Raw genomic sequence first — 21,270 nt, 5'->3', positions numbered from 1 at the left:
TGGGGCATTTTTCTCTCGTTTTTCATGTTGTCTCTGTGTCTTCCTCTCTTGCAGTGCAGCTCTGAGGTATTGCAGCTTCTACTCTATAATCTTGCAGAGTCCTTGCAGGTTACTAATACCTCACATTTAAGGGGATGATCAATGTTTATAGCACCCAATGCAACCAGTGTATGCCATGAATCTATTAGCTTCTATTTAGATACTTACAGTTTGTTGCTATAAACATAAATGATGAGTTTGGTTATCCTCTATCATAGAACCAGTAGGTTTCCATAAGGGTTTACAATTTCTAATGAAAGAGAATGCAGGGCAGGGTAGGATGTCATGTTTATGAGGTAGAATGTGAGAATACAGAGGTATTAGTTTATGGGATGAGTAAAAGATGAATCAAAAGAAGTTGTCTGTTAGCAGGATAACAAAGATAGGCAACACCATGCAAGGCTCCCTGTTGCCTCTGCAACAGGATGATGTCTGTTAGCACACCTAGTAAGGATACCTCTTGTGCAACTAGACCCACAGGGACCTTGGAAATGGTCTTCCAGGACCTGGTTGTTGTCCCTAGATGGAAGTGGCCATATCCCTAGTTGGTGGTAGCAGTAACATCAAGCCTGTAGGTACCCTGATGTTGGGCTTCCAGGCCCTGGTTGGTGTCCCAAGATGGAAGCTTCCTCAACTAAAGAAGGCAGAAGCTGCATTTTGGAGGTAACCCAAAATGGTGGTGGAGCTGTCCCAAGACTGAGGCAAATGCTTTCAGAGACAGGGCTTGAAGGATGGGCTGTGTGATGGTGTTTGGTGGCCTGTTCAGTGACGGTGCACTGTAGTGTGCAGTGCTGCAATGGGCAGCTGCCTCCTGGCCCTGTCTGTTGTCCCACTGTGGATATTACCATGTGTGAAGGGGTATGGTGGTGGCTGCAGTGTCCCAAGATGGAGGCAGTTTGGGTGGAGCCATTTGTCAGTAGATAGGGGACCACAGTGCGATGTTCCTCTGTGCGTGAGCACAGTTTTCTGGGTTCTGGTGAGGCGGGGTATGGTGTGGTGGCCCAGGCCAGATTAATGTTTTAAGTAATTTTTGTTACTTTAACACATAGAGAATTAAACATTGGTTTATATCAGTGTATTAATATTGACCTTAGGAAAAACCTTAAATACCTTATAACCGATTGTTCCAAGTATAGCCAAGTTAGTCACAAACTTGTTGAGATTTACCCTCCATAAACATTGTATAACTTAGACATGGCACAACTTTTTACTTTCCCACACGAAAGACTTTGTGATCCAGAAACATTTACTTTTCCTTCTACTTTCATGCTAAAATATATTTCCACGCTAGAACCTTTTTATAGCTCTTTCCTGTTGACCTCCATTAAAACTCACATTTTGTAATAATCCTTAATGAAATTTCTGAATTTAGACAAATTACTGCACTTTAATAAGATGAAATACTTTTTTATAGTACTTGAATTGAAACCCAAATTAAATCTCTTGTACTCTTTGTATGTAGAATTACACCTAATAGAATCTTAACTCTTAGTAATGTTGTTTTTAGTGAAGACACAGAAATAAAGCATTCTCAAACCTTTTTCCATTTGCCAATTAATGAAACACATTTAATGTTTAAATATATTATCTTATGGAATTTAAGAAGTCAAGAATACTTGATTTGATATTTAGCAGTTGGTGTTTTAGCATTTTAACTTCATAAGTTAATCAGATGTCTCCTGTAACAAGCACATTTATAAAGATTAATCCCATTGTTGTTAAATCTAATTTACTCATATTAAATATAAAAAAGATATCAGACAAGTGTAGTTAACAGTATTAGCCATCTCTTCTCTGTTGAAGACCAATCCTAGAAGCAAGAGAAATTATATTCTAGAAATTTTATAGAAACCATCACTTTATTGTCTGAGCACCTACTAAAACTTGTGAGTTAGTAATTTAAAAAACATCTTTGGTCTCATTTTTTTATTATTCAGCATTAAAAGAGAATAAAATCATTGCTTTTGTAGGTAAATGGGTGAAGCTGGAGAATATAATGCTAAGTGAAATTAGCTAATCCCCCAAATTAGCCAATCCTGAATACTGAATGATTTCTCTGATTTAGGGATGCTAATCCATAATATGCTGTATGTGGGAGGAGGGATGGGAGGATTAAATTAACTCTAGATAGGGCAGAGGGGAAAAGGGAAGGGAGCGGGCATAAGGGTAGGAAAGATGGTGGAATGCAATGGCCATCATTACCCTAAGTACATGTAAGAAGATAAGAAGGAAGTGGCTCGGGGCTGGGATCGTGGCTCAGTGGTAGAGTGCTTGCCTGGCATGTGTGAGGCCCTGGGTTCGAATCTCAGCACCATGTATAAATAAAATAAAGGCCCATCAACAACTAAAAAATATTTTTTTAAAAAAAGAAGGAAGTGGCTCTACTTTGTGTACAACCAGAGATATGAAAAATTGTGCTCTATATGTGTAATATGAATTGTAATGCATTCTGTTGTCATATATAACAAATCAAAATAAAAAATAAATTGAACTTTTAAAAAAAGTCATGTGATTTTAAATTTGGATCCATTTCTCATTTAAATTTTGATATATGAGTGCTCATTTAGCTATATGCCAATTTTGACACCACATACATAATATATGGATACAAGCACATATGTAGACACAATACAATAAACAGATGTACACAGATAAATAAAAGAGGTGGCAAACAAAGATCTTGCAGTTTTTTGTAGACAGGTCTTCATAGGTATGAGGCAATGCTACCAATCTTTATTAAAGCTTCTATTAGATTTAACATGTTAGAAATTAAAACAGAGGAAAAAAAAGAAATTAAAACAGAGCCTATCAGACTTTTACATTATGACTTAAACATAGGGCAGGCCTGTATAGTTGGAAATGCTAGGCATAAAGTCTGACAGCCATGGTGCACTAAAACCAAATGTTCAGGGTCCACTTGTCCTCAGTGGCTGTCAGATTTATTCCCAATATCACCATGTATATGTCCTTCTTAGGATTTTGTAATAGGAGATTTTTTCCAATGTATTTGAGAGCTAACGCTTGAAAAACTGGCTTTTTGTGATCAAAGAGTATAAAAACCTCTACAGTTAGATAAAATAAGTCTGATCAGAAAAATATATTAACTTAGGTATACAGGATCAAATATGAGTTTACCATAAAACCATGAGCTCAGAAATATAGAAATTGAAAAAACAAACAAACAAGAGAGTTCTAAAACAATGACATAGCTGTAATTACTCTAGTAAAGGAGCATGCAAAACATGTTTATCAGATCAGTGTAATTTTGGGTCAGATTAGAGTCACTCCAGATATTTCAAGAATGTGAGAATCAAGAAATCCTTAGGTAAAGATTCTCAAGGTAAAGAAAATTTGTATATATGAGATCTTCTATTTTTCCTCCTGTGCTGTAGCATTTAGAAGGAACTTGTTAAGAAAGCAGGTGGTAGAGTGCAAGAAAAGATAGCCAGCTATTTAGGTCCTGCAGTGGCTTGAATTTAAAAATGACACTTTCTTTTTTTCAGTCTCACACCAGTTTTGGATAATCACCTCTGTAGCTTACATTTCAGATGCAAACTTTGGAGAGAGGGGGAGGTGAGGGTGTGGAGTGAGAGATATCTGATAGAAGGCTAACAAGGGAGAGCTACTGTTTTGAGCTTGAGAGGGAAAGCCCCATAAGTAGGACATTTTCACTATTTTTCCTTAGTAAAATCAGACTCTTGAGTGGGGTGTTATAGTTTGTGTTTACTCTGGAGACCGTTTTCCATTCCTGCAGTTGGTAATGAGTGCAGGTTTGGATGCAGACATCTCTTTTTCCAACTGTGATTAGGTTGGCAGCAGAAGAAAATGAGACACTTTTTCTGAGCATATGTGGGTCAAACTACTCCCAATTTTTCAATATTCAGGCTAGTGGTGAACCTGGCATACTGTTGAGAATGAAGTTCCCATCTGAGTGCATCTTGTTGCGATGTCTCTCTAGAAGAGCTTCTAATGGCCAGCAAACCCATCTCTTACTACCTTGCTCTGAATTTATTGCTGCCGCACCAGTGAGAATGAACAAAGTCCCAGGTTGCCATATGACAATGACCCTGAAGAATTTAGACTCAGCAGCATGACTGAACTCCTCCTGCCACCATTCAGCTTTTAAATGTGATGACCTACAGGGGAAAAAACTGACCTGTGGTGGGGAATATTCCCCCTGCTCTGTGGGCTAAAGAATTTCTAGAGGATAAGGGGAACATCTAGTGGTTATTAGATGCTTAATGTTCTTTTCTCAGAGGAGTGAACTGAAAATGCTGCCCTTTTTACAGCCAAAGAATCTCAGAAGAACAGAAACAATGGAGAAAATCCCTAAAGCTTGTAAGGGATTAATATGTGAACACAGGGAACCTAGGTATGTCCTTACAAACCATGCCATGTAAAATGTTCCTTTCTCAACAGCTACAGTCTGATCAGCTGAAGTGTGATAGGGGAGTGGAGGGGAGGGTTTGGGAGGAGTGAGTGTGGGGGAGTGCATTTTGGCCCCTACAGAAGTGTATGTCACTGGGGCATTTGCCTAGCCCCACTTGATTGACCAGTTACCCCAAGATGCACTATTAGGGCTTTTGGGAGATGGCTGCAACCTGTCATCCCCACATACTTTATGGAAGGGCACGAAGACCAGGAAAGGGATTCCTTCTGGCCAAAGCAACCAGCTCAAAGTGAATCAGGTACCCACTGGCTCAAGGGGAGCATCTCCATCTATACTCTGTCATGGTGAGAGAATCCCCATTTACATTGGCTTTAGGCAGGGGAACCCCACAAACCCTGCTTAAGGTGAGCAAGTATATACAGTGAGCAGGAAAGGGAGGCACAGTGGTCCAGGTCTTAGAGAGGATGGCTGCTGGGCTCTGGCTCCTGCTGTGAGGCCTCTGAAAAAAAACAAACAACAAAAAATCTGCCTTTTAAAAATCTTTGAAACATCAATTTTATTATACAATTTGTGAAAAAAAAAATAAGAATAAGTTTCTCTGAAAACATAGGAGAAAGGACAAAGGGCAGGGCAGGAGGAAGTGTCCCAGAGAAGAGTCTCTATGATGTGCTTCACATGTGGGAGCAGAAGAATCTTCTGGTGGATGCAGATGCGCTCCTGCCTGGAATCCATGTGGAGAAGCCTGAGCCAGTTAGCACACCCCACTCCCACACAATAATGTCAACATCCACACAGCTCAGGGTCTTCTGGCTGTCTGTCAGTTCTGTCCATCTGGGCTGGGCATTTCCATTGGAGCCACTCTGTTTCTGGACACTGGCCGCCAGAAGCAGGGTATATAGCAGAGATGCTGGGTGCATTTGGCAATCCTCCTCCTTTCCCTCTTCCAACCCTGGCTACTGTCTCGGAGTTGCCCGTGGAAGTCCCATGGGAGGATGAGTGGCTGAGCACAGGGTCATGCTGGGGGGCTAGGCTGGGAGGGGGTGTGTCCACGTGAAGGAGTGGAGAGGGATAGCAGGCACACTGGCACTTCTAGCAGGCTTCTGCAGGAATTGCTTGGCCTCCTCAGGCTACTGCTGCTCACAGGGAAAGGGAAGGGCAGGCTCACTACAACACTTGTTGGGGCTGGGCGATGGTTGGGCTTCACCCGGAATGTGCAGAACTCCTTCTGGGTTCTCTGGCACTTAAGGATGAGTTATGTTGCCATTCTGTTATTGAATTTCCTACATTGCCATGGATACCCAGGTATTTTAATGGTCGCAACCCATGTTGATCATGGTTTTCAAAAATTTCAGGATCTAGGAGTTTGAGGAGTGCCTCAGGAGGAGGACTGGGTGAAGTTTCCTCACCCTGGGTCAGCCATGGGTGCTTCATTACATAGTCTATGGTGGGCCTCTTCATGGGATCCACTGTGAGTACCTCACAGAGGGAGCTCTGGGGTCCCTCGGAGACGTGGGAGAATGTCATATGTTCCCTGCTTGATCAGCTTCTTCACCTCCCTATTATTGCTTGCCTCAAAAGAGCATTTTCCTGTGAGCATAGCATATAGAAGGAGACCCAGGCTCCAGATATCTGCCTGTGGGCCCTTATATTCCTTCTCCTGAATGATTTCAGGGGCAACATGGAGGACAGTGCCAAAGAACCTCTTCAGCTTCTTCCCAGCTGTGAATCTGGTGCTCAGGTCAAAGTCGATGAATGTGATGTTGCTGCCAGTATCCACCCCCATATTCTCTGGCTTCAAGTCAAGGTGCACAATGCCCTTCTGGTGGAAGTACTGCATGGCATGCACAATCTGCCTGAACAGTCTGTGGGCCTCCTCATCCTGCATGCCATCATTTTGTAGGATGAGGCCCATTAGCTGTCCCCCACCTGTATGCTCCATGATAAGGTAGATATATTCGTTGGTCTCCATGACCTGAAAGAGGTGGATCACATTTGGGTGGTCCAAGCCCGCCATCACATCTGGTTCAGATAGGAAGGGGAAGTTTGAGGTTACTTTTGCCAAGACCTTCACCGCATCCTCTGTCCCAGAAAGGAGATGGTGGCAAGTTTCACCTCAGCAAAGCCCCCTTCCCCAATGTTCTGCAGGACCATATAATGGTCCGTGAAGGTGGGCTCACAGCAGGAGTCCTACCCCTTGAGCATTACACTGCTCTGACTACTCATCCTAAACTGGAACAAGGATGCTAGCTTAAAAACAAAAAACAGGGGCTGGGGTTGTGGCTCAATGGTAGAGCACTCTCCTAACATGTGTGAGGCACTGGGTTCAATCCTCAGCACCACATAAAAAAATAAACAAACAAAACAAAGGTATTGTGTTCATCTACAACTAAACCAAAACCAAAACCAAACCCCCAAAAAACCAACCAACCAACCAAACAACCAGAAAAGCAAAAACAAAACAAAAAAAAAACCCCAAATCAAAAAACCCAATATCCAAAGACCACAACCACCAGCCAGCAACCATCAACCACCACCCACCACCAAATGTGCTAACTATCTGGGAGTCTGACAGGTCACCATCAAGAGCTTCCTATACTTATGGACCAAAAAACCCAGCTGTAGCCACTTTCTTAAATACTATAGTTTGAAACTCACTCACAATGGCTCCAGGCACACCTGGGCACAACCCCCGGTGGTCATCGCACTTTTGGGTCTCCAGGACCTTTTCCACTTTCATAAGAATAATAATAAAGGACTTGCTGGGAAAAGGTATAACGGCAGCCACACCCCCCAAAAAACCCCAACATGGCGCCTGAGGAGCTTCTCTTCCTGCCTCCTCCTTTCCCATGGGCGCCAAAAACTCCCACCGGCGCCAATATTCAAATCTTGCTGGCGGAGAACCTTAGCCCCAATAAGAATAATTTCGTGGGCTCTATTACTGATATCTGGAAGAACTTACCAATAAACGGGTGACCCATCATTTACCTAAGCCCTGCCACCTCTCCTTAGATCTATGTAAGCCCTCATGTTGCTTCTTCTTTCATTGGTGCTGAAACCTGAGAGACGGGTGAGCTCATTTTAACAGAGCCCCGACTCCGGCTCTGCTGAGACATGTCGCCCTCATCCGCCTTTTCATACGCTGGCTCCTTACACTCATCACTGATCGGGCTTAGGTAAATTCCCCTCCTGGTTCGTCACCCTCTTCGGGCTACAGTAGGAACTGCGACTGTGATCGTGCGGCACACTCCTGACGCCCGATAGAGAGACCCCACCCCACTAAGGTCTTTACAGCTGCAGTGGACTCACTGACGACCTGTTCTCCTTTTGGGGAGTGAGGCTTCTAGGTGCAGGCGAGAGACCCCTCTGTTTCTTCCTTCTCCTCCTTCCGTAACCAGTAAATCCTAGTACTAGGTTCTTTGTGGCCTCCGGCTATTGCCTCCCACTTTTTGCCTCCTGAGAGTTGCAGTTCGGGTGGTGACCCTCACTGCCTCCCGTTTCCCGGCTCTTTCTGGAGTCTCTGGGATCCCCAAGGTCCTAAAAGGGGATGCCCTTAGCCCTTGCTGATCGTTCTGGCCCGAAGATTCTCTCTCTCTCTCTCCATCTCTTTCTGTGACCATGGGTGCCTCCTCGTCTATAGCTGAAACCTCCCTCTCAAATGTATAATAAAAAATCTGACCACACTCTCTCTCACACCAGATATCAAACCCAAATTTCTGATCAAATTCTGTACGCGAGATTGGCCTATATATCCTCTGGATAATGGCAATCATTGGCCTCCAGAAGGCTCATTAGATCCAAATCTTCTCCAGGACCTTTTTAACTACTGCCAGCATCTGAAAAAGTGGAGGGAGATTCCCTGCGTTGAAGGTTTTAGCCTTCTTGCACAGCACCCTGCTCCCTGCTCCTCCTGTTCTCCCTGCTCCTCTCAAGTCCTCCTTGCTTGCAAATCCCTCCTCCTTCCTCTACTTCTACTCCTGACCTCACGGACTCTTCCTCATTTGACCCAGCAGACGAACCCCCACCTTATCCCTCAGCCCCACCTGCTCCTCCCCTCCCGCCATCCCCTCCTCTTCCTCAGCCTGATCCCATGGATCCTCAGCCTTCCGTCTCATCCTTCCCCTCCGCCCTCTTCCGCCACCGCCTCCACCCCCTCCTCCGGGGAAACATCCCCTTCCCCTCCCTCTTCTTCCTCCCCTTTGCCGACGGCCTCTTTTAGTCCTCCTGTTACCAGGTCTAAGGGACCCCTTCCCGCTCCCATGACGACTGCACCCCTTCGTGAGGTTGCTGGTCCCGAGGGTGTTATCAGAGTACATGTGCCCTTCTCCATGTCCGATCTTACTCAGCTAGAGAGGAAGTTAGGCTCATTCACCACTGACCTCACCACTTACATTTGGGAGTTTCAATGGGTCCTGCAAGCATATAGCCTCACTCATCACGACATTTACATGCTCCTGGCCAATACACTTCTCCCTGAGGAAAGGCGAACTAGACCAGGCCCATGCTGATGAGAATCACAGAATCAATCTCAACCACCCTACGGGCCCACACGCTGTCCTGAAGCAGGATCCTCTATGGGATTATAACACCCTTGGAGGCTTACAGTCTCGTGACCTTTTTGCATCCTGCCTCTTGGCGGGCCTGAAGAAGGCTGCCCGCAAGGTCGTTAATTTTCAAAAAGTGCAGAAGGTCATTCAGAAGAAGAAAGAAACACCTTCAGAATTCCTGGATAGACTAACCAAGGCTCTCCAACAGTACACAAATCTTGACCCAGAAACCCCTGATGGTCGTCATGTTTTAATGACATATTTTCTGTCCCAAAGCTACCCTGACATTAAAGCCAAGCTTAAGAAGCTTGAACAGGGTCCTGCTACTCCTCAGACTGAAATCCTTGTGGTCGCTTTCAAGGTTTTCCATGGTAGGGAGGACGAAAGCGAACGCCACAGCAGAAGGCCGAAATCGCCAAATTCCAAATGTTGGCCCAGGTCATTCAGGGAAGGTCATCACTACACGGTCCTGATAAGATGCCCCCTGGAGCTTGCTTCAAATGTGGTAAGGAGGGACATTGGGCTAAGGCTTGTCCTTCACCGAGGACACCCTCCATCCTCTGCCCAAAATGACACAAGAAGGGGCACATTGAGGGTCAGACTGTCCAACAACCCAGAGGAGAGGTTGGTCAGCCACCCCACAACCCCAGCCTCTCCTGGGCTTGGCAGAGGAGGATTGACGGAGTCCTGGGCCTTCCCTCCCGACTATTACCATCAAGAAGCAAGAGTCTAGGGTCACCTTCCTGGTGGATGGACGCTCCATTACCTTCCTCTTGGATACTGGTGCCACTTTTTCGGTCTTGAGGGAGTACTGGGGTCCTACCACACCCTAGAAAACTCCCTCCTATTGTTGGGGTGGGAGGTAAACAGATTTTCCCTCGGCAACCCTTCCCCGCTTATCATGTTACATGCAGGGATCCCTTTTGTCCTTCACACACTCCTTTCTTGTTATGACCCATTGCCCCATTCCCCTTCTGGGAAGAGACATACTCTCACTATCGAAGGTCACCATTCACATATCACCCCCCACCTCCCCCACCTCTCATTTCCTCATGATGTTCCTAGGGACAGATACACCTCTTTTACACATTCTCCCACAACTATCTAAACCAGTTAACCCTGAGGTTTGGGACACAACTACACCCTTTATGGCTAAGTGCAGTCCTATTCATATTGTCTTATGGGACAATTCAAGATATATTAATCAACCACAATATTCTCTTACAACCATAGCCCTCCTCAGATTAGAACCCATCATCCAGGATTTATTACAGAAGGGGTATCTAAGGCTTACACACTCTCCTTTCAAAACTCCCATTCTGGCAGTTAGGAAACCTAACGGGTCCTACAGACTGGTCCAAGACCTTCGCCTCATCAACTCCTCTATAGTCCCCATTCACCCACTAGTGCCCAACCCCTATACCTTTCTCTCTCAGATCCCTGCTACTACTACCCACTTCTCACTCCTAGATTTAAAGGATGCTTTCTTTTCTATTCCCTTGTCCTCAGAATCTCAGGATATCTTTGCTTTTATGTGGACTGATCCTCACACCCGCCATTCTCGTCAGCTTACTTGGACTGTCCTCCCGCAGGGATTCAGGGATAGTCCCCATATCTTTGGCCAAGTTCTTGCCCAGGACCTCACATCTTTCCACCCTACCTGTCCTGACTCTACCCTCCTTCAATATGTCAATGATCTCCTTTTATGTAGTCCCTTTTGGGAACACTCTCAATCCCACACTGCCCAGCTTCTCAATTTCCTAGCAGATAAGGGGTATAGGGTGTCTCCCCACAAGGCCCAGGTTTCCCAGTCTACTGTCACCTACCTTGGTTTTCGCCTTGCACCAGGAAAAAAGACACTGGATAGGAGGGAACTCCTCTCTAATCTTCCGGTGCCTCATACGAAAGCCGAAATACTATCATTCCTAGGACTAGCAGGATATTTTAGGGCCTGGATCCCAAACCCCTGTATGACTTAGCAAAGGGACCCCCTGGTGAACCTCTTGCCTCCTCCCCCCCATCACTTCCGCAGACTTCAGCAACTCCTCTTAAAGGCACCCACCCTTCACCTTCCCCATCTTTCAAGACCATTTCATCTATATGTCCATGAAAAACGGGGACAGGCACTTGGGGTTTTGGGTCAAACTTATGGGCCTACATTTGCACCTGTGGCATATCTATCCAAGCAATTACATCCTAGCGCCCGTGGGCCCCTTGCTTTAGAGCTCTGGCTGCTGGACAAATCTTACACAAAGAACCCTCTAAGCTGACTTTCAGGGCCCTTTAACTATCCACTCCCCACATCATTTGAAGGATCTTTTAGCTTATAAGGTCCTTCAAACCCTTCCTCCATCCAGAGTTTTGTCACTCCTCACTTCCTTTCTGGAAAACCCCAATATTATGTTCCCCCTGCCCTGCACTGAACCCTGCCTCCCTACTCCCAACGATCTCCACACCTGACAAGCCAGTTCATAATTGCTTGGAAACCTTGGATAATTTCTTCCCCTGTCATTCTTCCATTTCTGAGGGACCACTCACCAAGCCCTACCTTATGTGGTTTACTGACGGCAGTTCCTTTAGGCAAAATGGCACTCATTATTCTGGATACACCATTGTAGAAGATTATAGAAGCCAAAGCTCTGCCTCCAGGAACCACCAACCAGTAGGCTGAACTTGTAGCAGCCACTCTTGCCTGGCTTCTAGAGCAGGGCAAATCCCTCACCTTTTATACTGACTCAAAATATGTCTTCCATATTCTATTATCCCATGCTACAATCTGGAAGGAGCAAGGTCTACTTACCACCAAAGGTAATTCGATCACTAATTCGGCTCTTATAACCAATTTGATAGAGGCTTCCCACTTACTCACCCAGTTGGGAGTTGTTCATTGTAGGTCTCATCAGAAGGACAACTTTCTTGTTGCTGAGGGCAACGCCAAAGCTGACCAGGCGGCACGGACGGCTGCTACCACTTCCAATTATGACCCCCCTGGGGGGCATATAATGGTCACTTTAGACTGTCCATCTGAAGCCCCTACTTCTTCCAGTAGGAACAAGGACCTTTTCGAGTTCCTCCATCCTCTATTCCATTCCACTTCTCAGTCCTTGACCCTCTTTTTACAGAGCTTCTTCTCCCTCATCCCCTCTGACAAAGCCATGCTACAGAATATAGCCTTTAACTGTCAGATCTGTCAGTGGACTACCCTCACACTCCTTTAAGGCCTAAACTGTTTCCCTCCCACCAAGCCCGGGGACATGTTTCTGCTGCTGACTGGCAGGTAGATTTCACCAACATGCCCGCAGTACGGTGTACTAAATACCTCCTTGTCTTTGTGGACACTTTCTCTGGTTGGGTTGAGGCATTTCCCACTTCCAATAAAAAGGCTTCCACTGTAGCTTCAATATTACTGACAGAAATCACTCCCAGATTCGGTATACCCACTTCCTTACAATCCGACAATGGCCCTGAGTTTATTTCTAGAATCACACAAAAGGTCTCTCAAGCCCTCTCCTTCAAGTGGCATTTCCACTGTCCATATCGCCCCCAGGCTTCAGGAAAAGTGAAAAAGGTAAATCGGACTCTGAAGGAAGTTCTTACCAAATTGAGAATGGAATTAAACTTAGACTGGGTCAAGCTCCTTCCCTTGGCCTTGCTTCGGATCAGAGCTCTCCCTAAGAAACCATCTTTACTGTCTCCCTTTGAGATAATGTATGGAAGACCTCTTATACCACCTGGGTTGGTTGTTTCACAGGGACCTCTCTTATGAGATTTGTCTTTGCCTCTCTCGTTTCATCTCTGCTCAGAACTCTGGAAATATCAGGACTGGCTTCTCCCGGACCCAGACTCCTCTCCAAACACTCCTCCCTTAACACCTGGGAGTTTAGTCTATTATAATACCTCGGAGGAGAAAGGGCCTCTTGCCCCCAAATGGGAAGGCCCCTATCCGGTCATTCTCTGTACCCTCACTGCCGCCAAACTCTCCTTACCAGACAACCGTCTTACCCCCTGGATTCACATTTCTAGGTTGAAGCCATACCAACAAGAAGTCTCATCTACTGATGACAGGACCATCTCAGGGGAACTCCAAGAGTCACTTCCTGAACCTCCCCATTACTCCTGCTCTCCACACCCATCTCATCCCTTTAAGTTGCGGTTCACACGGTGTTCCTCGGAACCCAATTCCTCTTAAAGAAGGCACAATGAGCTCTCCCAACACTCTAGCTCTCTTTATTTATTTTCTGTGCTCTGTTGGGACTGGTCTTCACCTTCCTCTCCTACCATGTACCACTTCACCCTTCATGAATGATACTCGGAACACAGCATGCAGAAGGTCCACACAATTAATGTAAATACTTGCTTCATCCACAACTGCACCTCTGTTTCCCTAAAATTGACACCTTCCAGGTTCTTCGATCCAGGTAGCTATGATGATCCTTTCATTTGCTTTCTTTTTGATCAGATTGAAAATTATTGCCGCCGGTGGCCAGAGGTTTATAATGGGTGTCCTTACTGGTCATGCATAATTCATTATACAAATCGTAAGGCCAGGATTCGGACCAGATTCCTTAAACGGCATGGGCAACATGTGAAACCGACCTCATGGTACACTTTAACTATATCTGACCCCAAAGACCAACAATGGGAATATACTGAGTTTACTGTCTACCCTCGGATAAGTGCAGCCAAACCCACAGGATGTATGACTGTTTCCTGCTCCCTGATAATGCCACCTAAGGCAACCATCCAGGTAATCGAACACATCAAGGAGTCAGAATCAAAGCTTCAACATCTTATCGATAGCCCACCCAAAGGGGATTCAGAACCTTCAACCCCCTCAGGCCCCCCTCCCTCATGGCTTAATTTGCTACACCAAACCCTCCAATTATTAAACTCCACCCTCTTTTTGTGCCCACTTCTCAGTGCTTCCTCTGTGCTTCACTCAGTCATCTGCTTCTAGCAGCAGTACCATTGGCGGCAAGAAATATTTCAGCAAAAACCTATAATTTCTCAAAGAAAGGACAACCCCTACATGTGGCATGCATCCCACAGTGGGAAAGTTATTCCACCAATGCTTCATTCCCTTTCATCTGTTTCTACCAGCCAACAATGAATCCTTTACCCATTTGTGCCTTGAGCTATAGCACCCCATCGAGCCCTGCATTTATGCAATCTGGACATTTCCTCTGGTGTAACGGGTCTTTAAGTACCTCAACGACCAATGTCTCTGGCACTTGTTTCTTGGTTACTGTAGTTCCTCTGCTGTCTTTGTACACTTCTGCCTAATTCTGACAACTGGTCCCACCTTCCTGCACCCGTAGGGCAGTCTTTCTGCTGGTTCTGGTAGGCCTCACTTTAACAACCTCAGTGGTGAGTCTTGGACTCTCTGGTGGAGCTATAGGTCATGCTCTATGGGCATCCAATGACCTTCAACAAAAACTGCAAGAAGTGCTCGATACCACTGCTGAATCTCTGGGATCCTTGCAGCGGTAGGTTATTTCATTGGCACAGGTGGCTTTACAGAACCGAAGGGCGATTGATCTCCTCACTGCAGAAAAAGGGGGTACATACCTGTTCCTCAGAGAGGAATGTTGCTACTATGTTAATGAGTCTGGGCTAATAGAAAAGAATGTTGTTAAATTGCAGGAATTATCGACCCAATTGCTCAAACCCACCTCCCCTAATCCCATAATGGGGTTCTTCCAATCCTCTCTCGCCAAATACTTGCTACCTTTCTTGGGGCCCCTTATTGGGATGCTCTTTTTTTGCTTGCTCTTGCCCTGTATAACGAAGTTCCTTCAAACCCAATTACAGAAAATTTCTAATCAAACTTTCAACCAGCTTCTGCTTAGGCATTACCAGCCTCTGATGACCAATGAACCCCCAACAACTTCAAGAGAATAGCTCACTCATTGCTGAAGCTTACTACCAGGCATGATGGAATGCAATGGACATCGGACAGCGGGAGACAATGAGCGCAGAGGACCTCTTAGCCTGCCATCCTGTATTTTTGAGCCTTTATGTCCTTTTAAGCCTTCTCATGGCCCTCGGCCTCTTCTCTGTCAGTCCCCCAAAAATGGAACTCCTGCAAAAAACTGACCTTTGCGTTAATTTTTATCTTCATCCTGTTTTTGTTCGCTCTGATCTTCTTCAGGTGCTGGTGACACCATGTGGAGGCAACGCTTCCAGTACTTCCTAGAATCTCTGTTACAAGACCAGTGGCTGATACTAACAATCTCCTCCATCCAGGACTGGTTTGATGCCATCGATGACTTGTGGCTTCAAGGAACCTTTATAGACTTCACCCCTACCAATGTAGCTGTCTATATCCACTGGGTTTTATTTCTGGTTGCCTTGGTATCCCCAGACCTGCCCCCGAACATTCCTCCACTTCCCCTTTCTAGGTCCCACGCCGCCCCCGCACAGTAGGAAGCAGCCAGATTTGACCAACGATGCCCCAGTTCCTAAGAAAACAAAAAAGGAGGAATGTTGGGAAAAGGTATTATGGCAGCCACACCCCAAAAAAAAACCCAACATGGCACCTGAGGAGCTTCTCTTCCTGCCTCCCCCTTTCCTGCTGGAACCCAAAACTCCCGCTGGCACCCAAAACTCCCGCCGGCGCCAATTCTCCTGCCGGCACCAATATTCAAATCTCGCTGGTGGGGAACCTTAGCCCCAATAAGAACTAATTTTGTGGGCTCTGGAACTGACATCTGGAAGAACTTACCAATAAACGGGTGATCCATCATTTACCTAAGCCCTGCCACCTCTCCTTAGATCTATATAAGCCCACAGCCTTTTGTAATAAAGTGGAACTCCTCCAGTAATTTGTTTTACGTCGCTTCTTCTTTCAGGACTCTGGAAGATTTTTTGCTTTAGTGGGTTATGGAGACTGATGTTTACTTGTTTAGAATTTAAAATTTGTAGAATAATTCAGCAGTCTTTTCATTTTGAATCTGAAAATCTAGAATCACTTTTGTAATCTGTAATGAGCTTTGAAAGAGCTCATCATATCTAGGCTCAAGGTTTCTGCTTCTTTGCTGCCCTGAATGGAGCAGCTTTCCTTCACTGGGTCCTTGCCCCGTGGTGGAATACCTCCCCTTGGGGATAGCAATGGAGTCACCTATTTAAGAACTGAGACCTCTGGAACTGTTAGCCCCAGAGAAGCTTTTCCTCTAGTTTGTTCTTGTTGGGGGTCTTGGTCAAAGAGAGAGAAAAAGGCTAATTAAAACAGCCATACATCACTGTGTCCAGCTGGAAAAATGCGCGCGCGCGCGCGTGTGTGTGTGTGTGTGATGTTAAACCAGGTCCTTGAACACACTGGAGAAGCTCTATAATGTGCACATCCCATCCCTAGGGTTGGAGCTTCCTGGCCTAACCTCAATCCTGTTACAATGAGGCCAAACTGTCAACAGGAATTTTGGAGGGATACAGTCAAACCACAACACATGATAAATAAGAGTCCAGAGGGCAGGTCCTTATTATATGTGCCCTGTGTGAAGGGAGTCTTTTAGGTTGCACTGAAGGATATTAGATAGAAACTCAGATCTTGTTAAAGACAGAAAGAAGTCCCATATTCATGAAAATCATAAAAGCTAGTGCTACTTTTGTTTTCTACATGTAAGACAATAATGTATCAAAATACCCAATTTTATTCTATGGCATCAAATAATTATCATATATAACACTGTAACATGAGTAACCGAAGGGGAGGAGTTGGAGAGATACAGCAGCCACATCTGTATACAACTGAAGTCATACTGTTATAGATTCACATCAGAATGGCATCTATTTCTCATGTTAAATGGAACCCCATAGGAACCACAAAGAAAGGCTTGTACAGCATACTCAAAATGAGAGGTAAGGGTATTGAAATATTTTACTGCAATCATGAATAAATAGGAGGAAAGATAATCAAATAACCAAAGCAAGTCACAATGAATCAAAGCTTGTGCTGTTCTCCTTATCCTTATAAGGATACAAGGCACACTGAACCAAGGGCCAATGCTATTGTCCTTATAAGGGCACAAGCCAAGCTGAACCAGCTCCCCCCACCCACAATCTCCTTATAGGACACAAACCACACACTCCCCTGGGTGACACTCCCCTAAGAGGATTGGGCCCACAGCTGGTGCCCCTGGGAATGGGGATGTCTTGTCCCTTAAAGATTTTTAGGTTTCCTTTCATCTCATGCCTACATGACCAAAAGGCAGGAAAAGAGCATCAACGAGGTATTGCTTGTGTTGGAAAGTGAGACCTTTCTACTAACTGGAGGTGTTAGGAATCGGTGGATGGGGAAGTGCTATCCAGTTATTTCTTTTTATTTGATAATCAGCTACCTGTCTTTTTCCCCTTTCTCAGGTGGTTGGCTGGCTGGCTGGGAATTACTAGAGAAATGTCTGGTACATATAATAAATTGTAACTGTATATTTCTGTTGTATTGTGGTGGCACCTGCTCCTCCACAAAACTTCTTCAGAGACCCTCACCATAATTGTTCAGCAAGAATTTCTGCAGAAGGGTTTTCAGGCAAGAAGGCCTTGGTCTGAAGCCTTCATGGAGGCATTTACATTTCAAAGGAAAGTAGTTAGATCCTAAAAGTTCTTCACAATCCCAAAGATAAGAATGAATGGTGCAAATTAGATTCCCTGAAACCAGCTGGCAAGAAAGGGGAAGGGAACTCTCCCTTTCCCAGGGACTGATTTTCACAAACACCATCCTTGAATTATTTTTGTATCTAGGCCTGGGTTGATTGCAATAGGAAAAAACCTACTTTTATGTGGACTTTTGCAGATTGTAAACCTCTGAGCCCCCCCTTCCCCTACATACTGGGTATAAAGTTATAAACATTTTTGAACTCGGTTCGGGGGATGAACTAATTTAGCTAAAAAACTTGCTTCCTGCTAATTCCTCAGTGTCCAGCCTCATCTGCCCTACAACAGTCTTACAGCATCTAAATCCCTTATTCTCATATACTGAAATATTTGTGTCTACAAATTTCCACTGATTTAACCTATTTTTATACTGTACATGGGGGGACTGGGACTGTGGCTCAGCGGTAGCACACTTGCCTGGCATGTGTGAGGCACTGGGTTCAATTCTCAGCACCATATATAAATAAATAAAGGTCTATCAAGAACTGAAAAAAATACTGTACATGGAATACTGTTATTCTCATGATAGAAAAAATTTACATTGTTTCTGTTTTGTTTATGTAGAGAACCAAAGAGCAAATGCATTCTGCATAAAACCTGCCCCTTTATGTTACCAAGCTAAGCATTAGTCCTTAAACAAACCAACCAACAATTACTTGGCATAAATTGCAATAAACAGATGTGCACTTTCCCTCAAGGACTTTATCTTTTCCACTATGGGAATGGGAGGAGCTTCCACTGTCATCCAAATCTGTTTTGAATACTATTGCTGAGTAACAAACTGTCTCCAAACTTAGTAGTGAAAAATATAGACTGAATCATGATTACAAGTTCTGTTGGATCAGAAATTAGGACAGAGCACAGGGGAGATGGCTTGCCTCTGCTTCAGGTTCTCTGGTATCTCATCTTGGAAGACTCACTGACACATATGGAACTTAATGGTTGGTGACCAGAATCATTGGGAGTCTCATTCACATGTCTGGCACCTGGATTGAGATGTCTTGCATACTGACCTCAGCAGGATTGTCAATCAGAGTACATGTATGAGTCTTCTCCATACATCTGTGCTCTCCCCAGAAGTGGCAGCCTCAGGATATTTGAACATATAACTTGAAAGCTGTGGCTCCAGTGCAAGGGTTCCAGTGGGCAAGGCAAAAGCCTCATTGTCTGTTATCATCCGGCCTTGGTGGTCACATAATATAACCTCTTGTAGGGTATGGCTGCCCGCTTCCCAGTCTTGGGGGCCACACATGTGGCTGGGATGGCTCCTGTTTGGTCAGCCAGGAGATGGTGCTGTGGGCAGTAATGAAGAAGGCAGACCACCTCCAGGAAAGGTCCGGGACTCTTCCGCCCTTGTGGACAGCTCGTGCCTTCCCTTATAGACTATGGGATGGGTGTACATGTGAACTTGGCTAACAGTCCAGCTTTTTGTCAACATTATGTTGCACAAGTCCTGCAACCCCTTTGGAGGTGACCGGATATAATTCTATATGTTTACATGGATGACATCATTATTGGGGCGGCGGATGCCAAAGCGTTAGGCTCTGCCTATAAGGAACTCCAGACTCTCTTACAAAAGGGAGGATTATATATATCTAATGACAAGGTCCAGTCCTTACCCCCTTTTAAAATTCTAGGGGCCGAACTTAAGTTAGACTCTGTCTGTCCCCTTAAGCCTCAATTACTTTTCCAGTTGTCCTATACCTTTGGTGGAATTACAAAAACTGTTGGGCAAACTCACCTGCCTACAGAAGACCTGCTTCCGCTTTTCGACTCTAAGAGATAAAGTCCCCACAGAAGTCATCACAATGACTCCATCGCATCAATCAATATTCCAAAAGATTCAGTCAGCCTTAGATGCAGCACAATTGGCTTGCTATAGGCCCCAATGCCCACTCTGTCTTTGGATCCTTCCTGGCTTGGAGCTTTCTTCAGCTGCCATTACCCAGTTAGGTGAGCCTCTTCAATGGATACATGTGACTGTGGGAGGGGCCCCTAGGGTCTATTCCCAACCTGACCAGTTGGCTGATCTGATTGTTAAGGATAGGGATATTTCCTTGAGACATTATGCGCGGGATCCTAATGTGCTAGTAGTCTCCTACCGGTTTTTGGATTTTGATTGGGTCAGAAGAAACCATAGTCAGGTATCCAATGCTTTGGAAGGTTTCATGGGAAAGGTGGATTGTCATTATGGTACTTTGAGATGGGTGACATCATTCTCGAGGTTACAATGGACACCCCCCATACTTTTTTCCACCAGACCCCTCACTAAAGTCGTAATGCCTTTACTGATGGGGGAAAGGCAGGATCTGCTGCCGTGGTGTACTCTGCCTCTTCCCCTGCCAGTGAAGGAAAAAGTACCCACTATTTTGAGCCAGTTATGGGATAATTTAAGGAACTATATGCAGTTGCCGTGGCCTTGACCCATCTCCATGGACTGATGAACTTATTTTCTGACAACCTATATATAGTCAACTAGTACCAACTCTAGTGTCAGCATATATTAAGTTGGACAAAAACCCAATTACTCCTCTAATGATTCAAGTCCAATCCTTGTTAAAAGAGCAGGCTGAGCCCATTTTTCTGCAGCATCTCAGGGGACACCAAGAATTACCTGGAATCTTGACACAGGGGAACCAAATGGATGATCAATTGGCTACCAATGGGACTATCATAGCTACTGCTCAGTCTCAACAGAACCTTCAGATGGCTCAAGGACTTCATGAACTTACTCACTTAAACTGGAGAGTGTTACATCAAAGATTCCCCGATTCCCATAAAAGGTTTTAAAAAGATCATAAGGACATGTAAATCATGTATGCCGTTTTTTACAGGTCCCACCTCTTCAATCCCCCGGGGGTCAACCCCAGGGGCCTCAGACCTAATGTCGTCTGGCAAACTGGTGTGACCCACTATGTACCTTTTGGAAAATTAAAAAATATATATTTATGTCTACAGATACTTATTCACATGCTTGTTGGGCAACTGCTCAGTCGGGCAAAAAAGCTTGACATGCTGAAAGTAATTTCCTACAATGTTTTGCCATTTTTGGGATTACCCCTACAGGTTAAGACAGACAATGGGCCCTGCTTTGTGAGCAAATCATTACAAGAATTCTTCCAAACTTGGAATATTAAACATACCACTGGAATACCATACAATCCAAAAGGTCAAGCTATAATTGAGAGGCATAATAAGACCTTAAAGGACCAACTAATAAAACAAAAAGGGGGAAGCAACCCCCATGACCAATTAAGGACAGCCATGCTTACATTAAATATTTTAAATTTTTCCAAAGACCAATCTCTAACTGCTTTCCAGAGACACTGGTCTAATCAGACACCTTATTTAAAGATAGAGGTCCAATGGAGGGACCCTCTTACTGGATCATGGCGCGGTCCTGATCCCTCATTAGTGCAGGGAGGGGATTTGGGTGTGTATTCCCAATTGAGGAGCCAAGTCTAATTTGGGTACCTGCTAGAGATCTAAAATATTGTTCACCAGAACGAAAATTATTACCCAAGAGCACCCCCTCTTGAGGTAGGATTCTTTATTTTCTCATTTGTAGGAATGAAAAGACCACTCTGGACGCTTTGCCTGGTTGTGACCGGACTCCTCATCATCTCCTTCATGGCATTCTTCGTGGCC

The 21,270-nt window shown here is 44.9% G+C and overlaps 1 protein-coding gene across 10 annotated transcripts in view; it reads right to left on the bottom strand.

Annotated features, from left to right (window-relative positions):
* Positions 1–1,577: 1,577 nt before the first annotated feature.
* The window catches only part of LOC144364768 (MAP/microtubule affinity-regulating kinase 3-like), a 63,003-nt gene continuing 43,310 nt past the window's right edge, over positions 1,578–21,270 (bottom strand). For 3 of the 10 annotated variants that reach the window (XR_013426821.1, XR_013426819.1, XR_013426820.1), the window contains one exon: positions 1,880–4,928. Coding sequence is in view for 3 of the 10 variants with exons in the window: in XM_078023681.1 (XP_077879807.1) it covers positions 5,907–6,401; positions 15,071–15,094 (519 nt within the window). In the remaining 7 variants the exon portion in view is untranslated. Of the gene's footprint in view, positions 4,929–4,955; positions 6,449–15,070; positions 15,435–21,270 lie in introns of those variants that run through there. The other 7 variants (XR_013426817.1, XR_013426818.1, XM_078023680.1 and 4 more) reach the window with 5 other exon arrangements.

Source organism: Ictidomys tridecemlineatus, chromosome 10, assembly GCF_052094955.1.
Source record: "Ictidomys tridecemlineatus isolate mIctTri1 chromosome 10, mIctTri1.hap1, whole genome shotgun sequence".
NCBI lineage: Eukaryota > Metazoa > Chordata > Mammalia > Rodentia > Sciuridae > Ictidomys > Ictidomys tridecemlineatus.
This window is presented reverse-complemented; position numbering and strand designations above follow the sequence as displayed.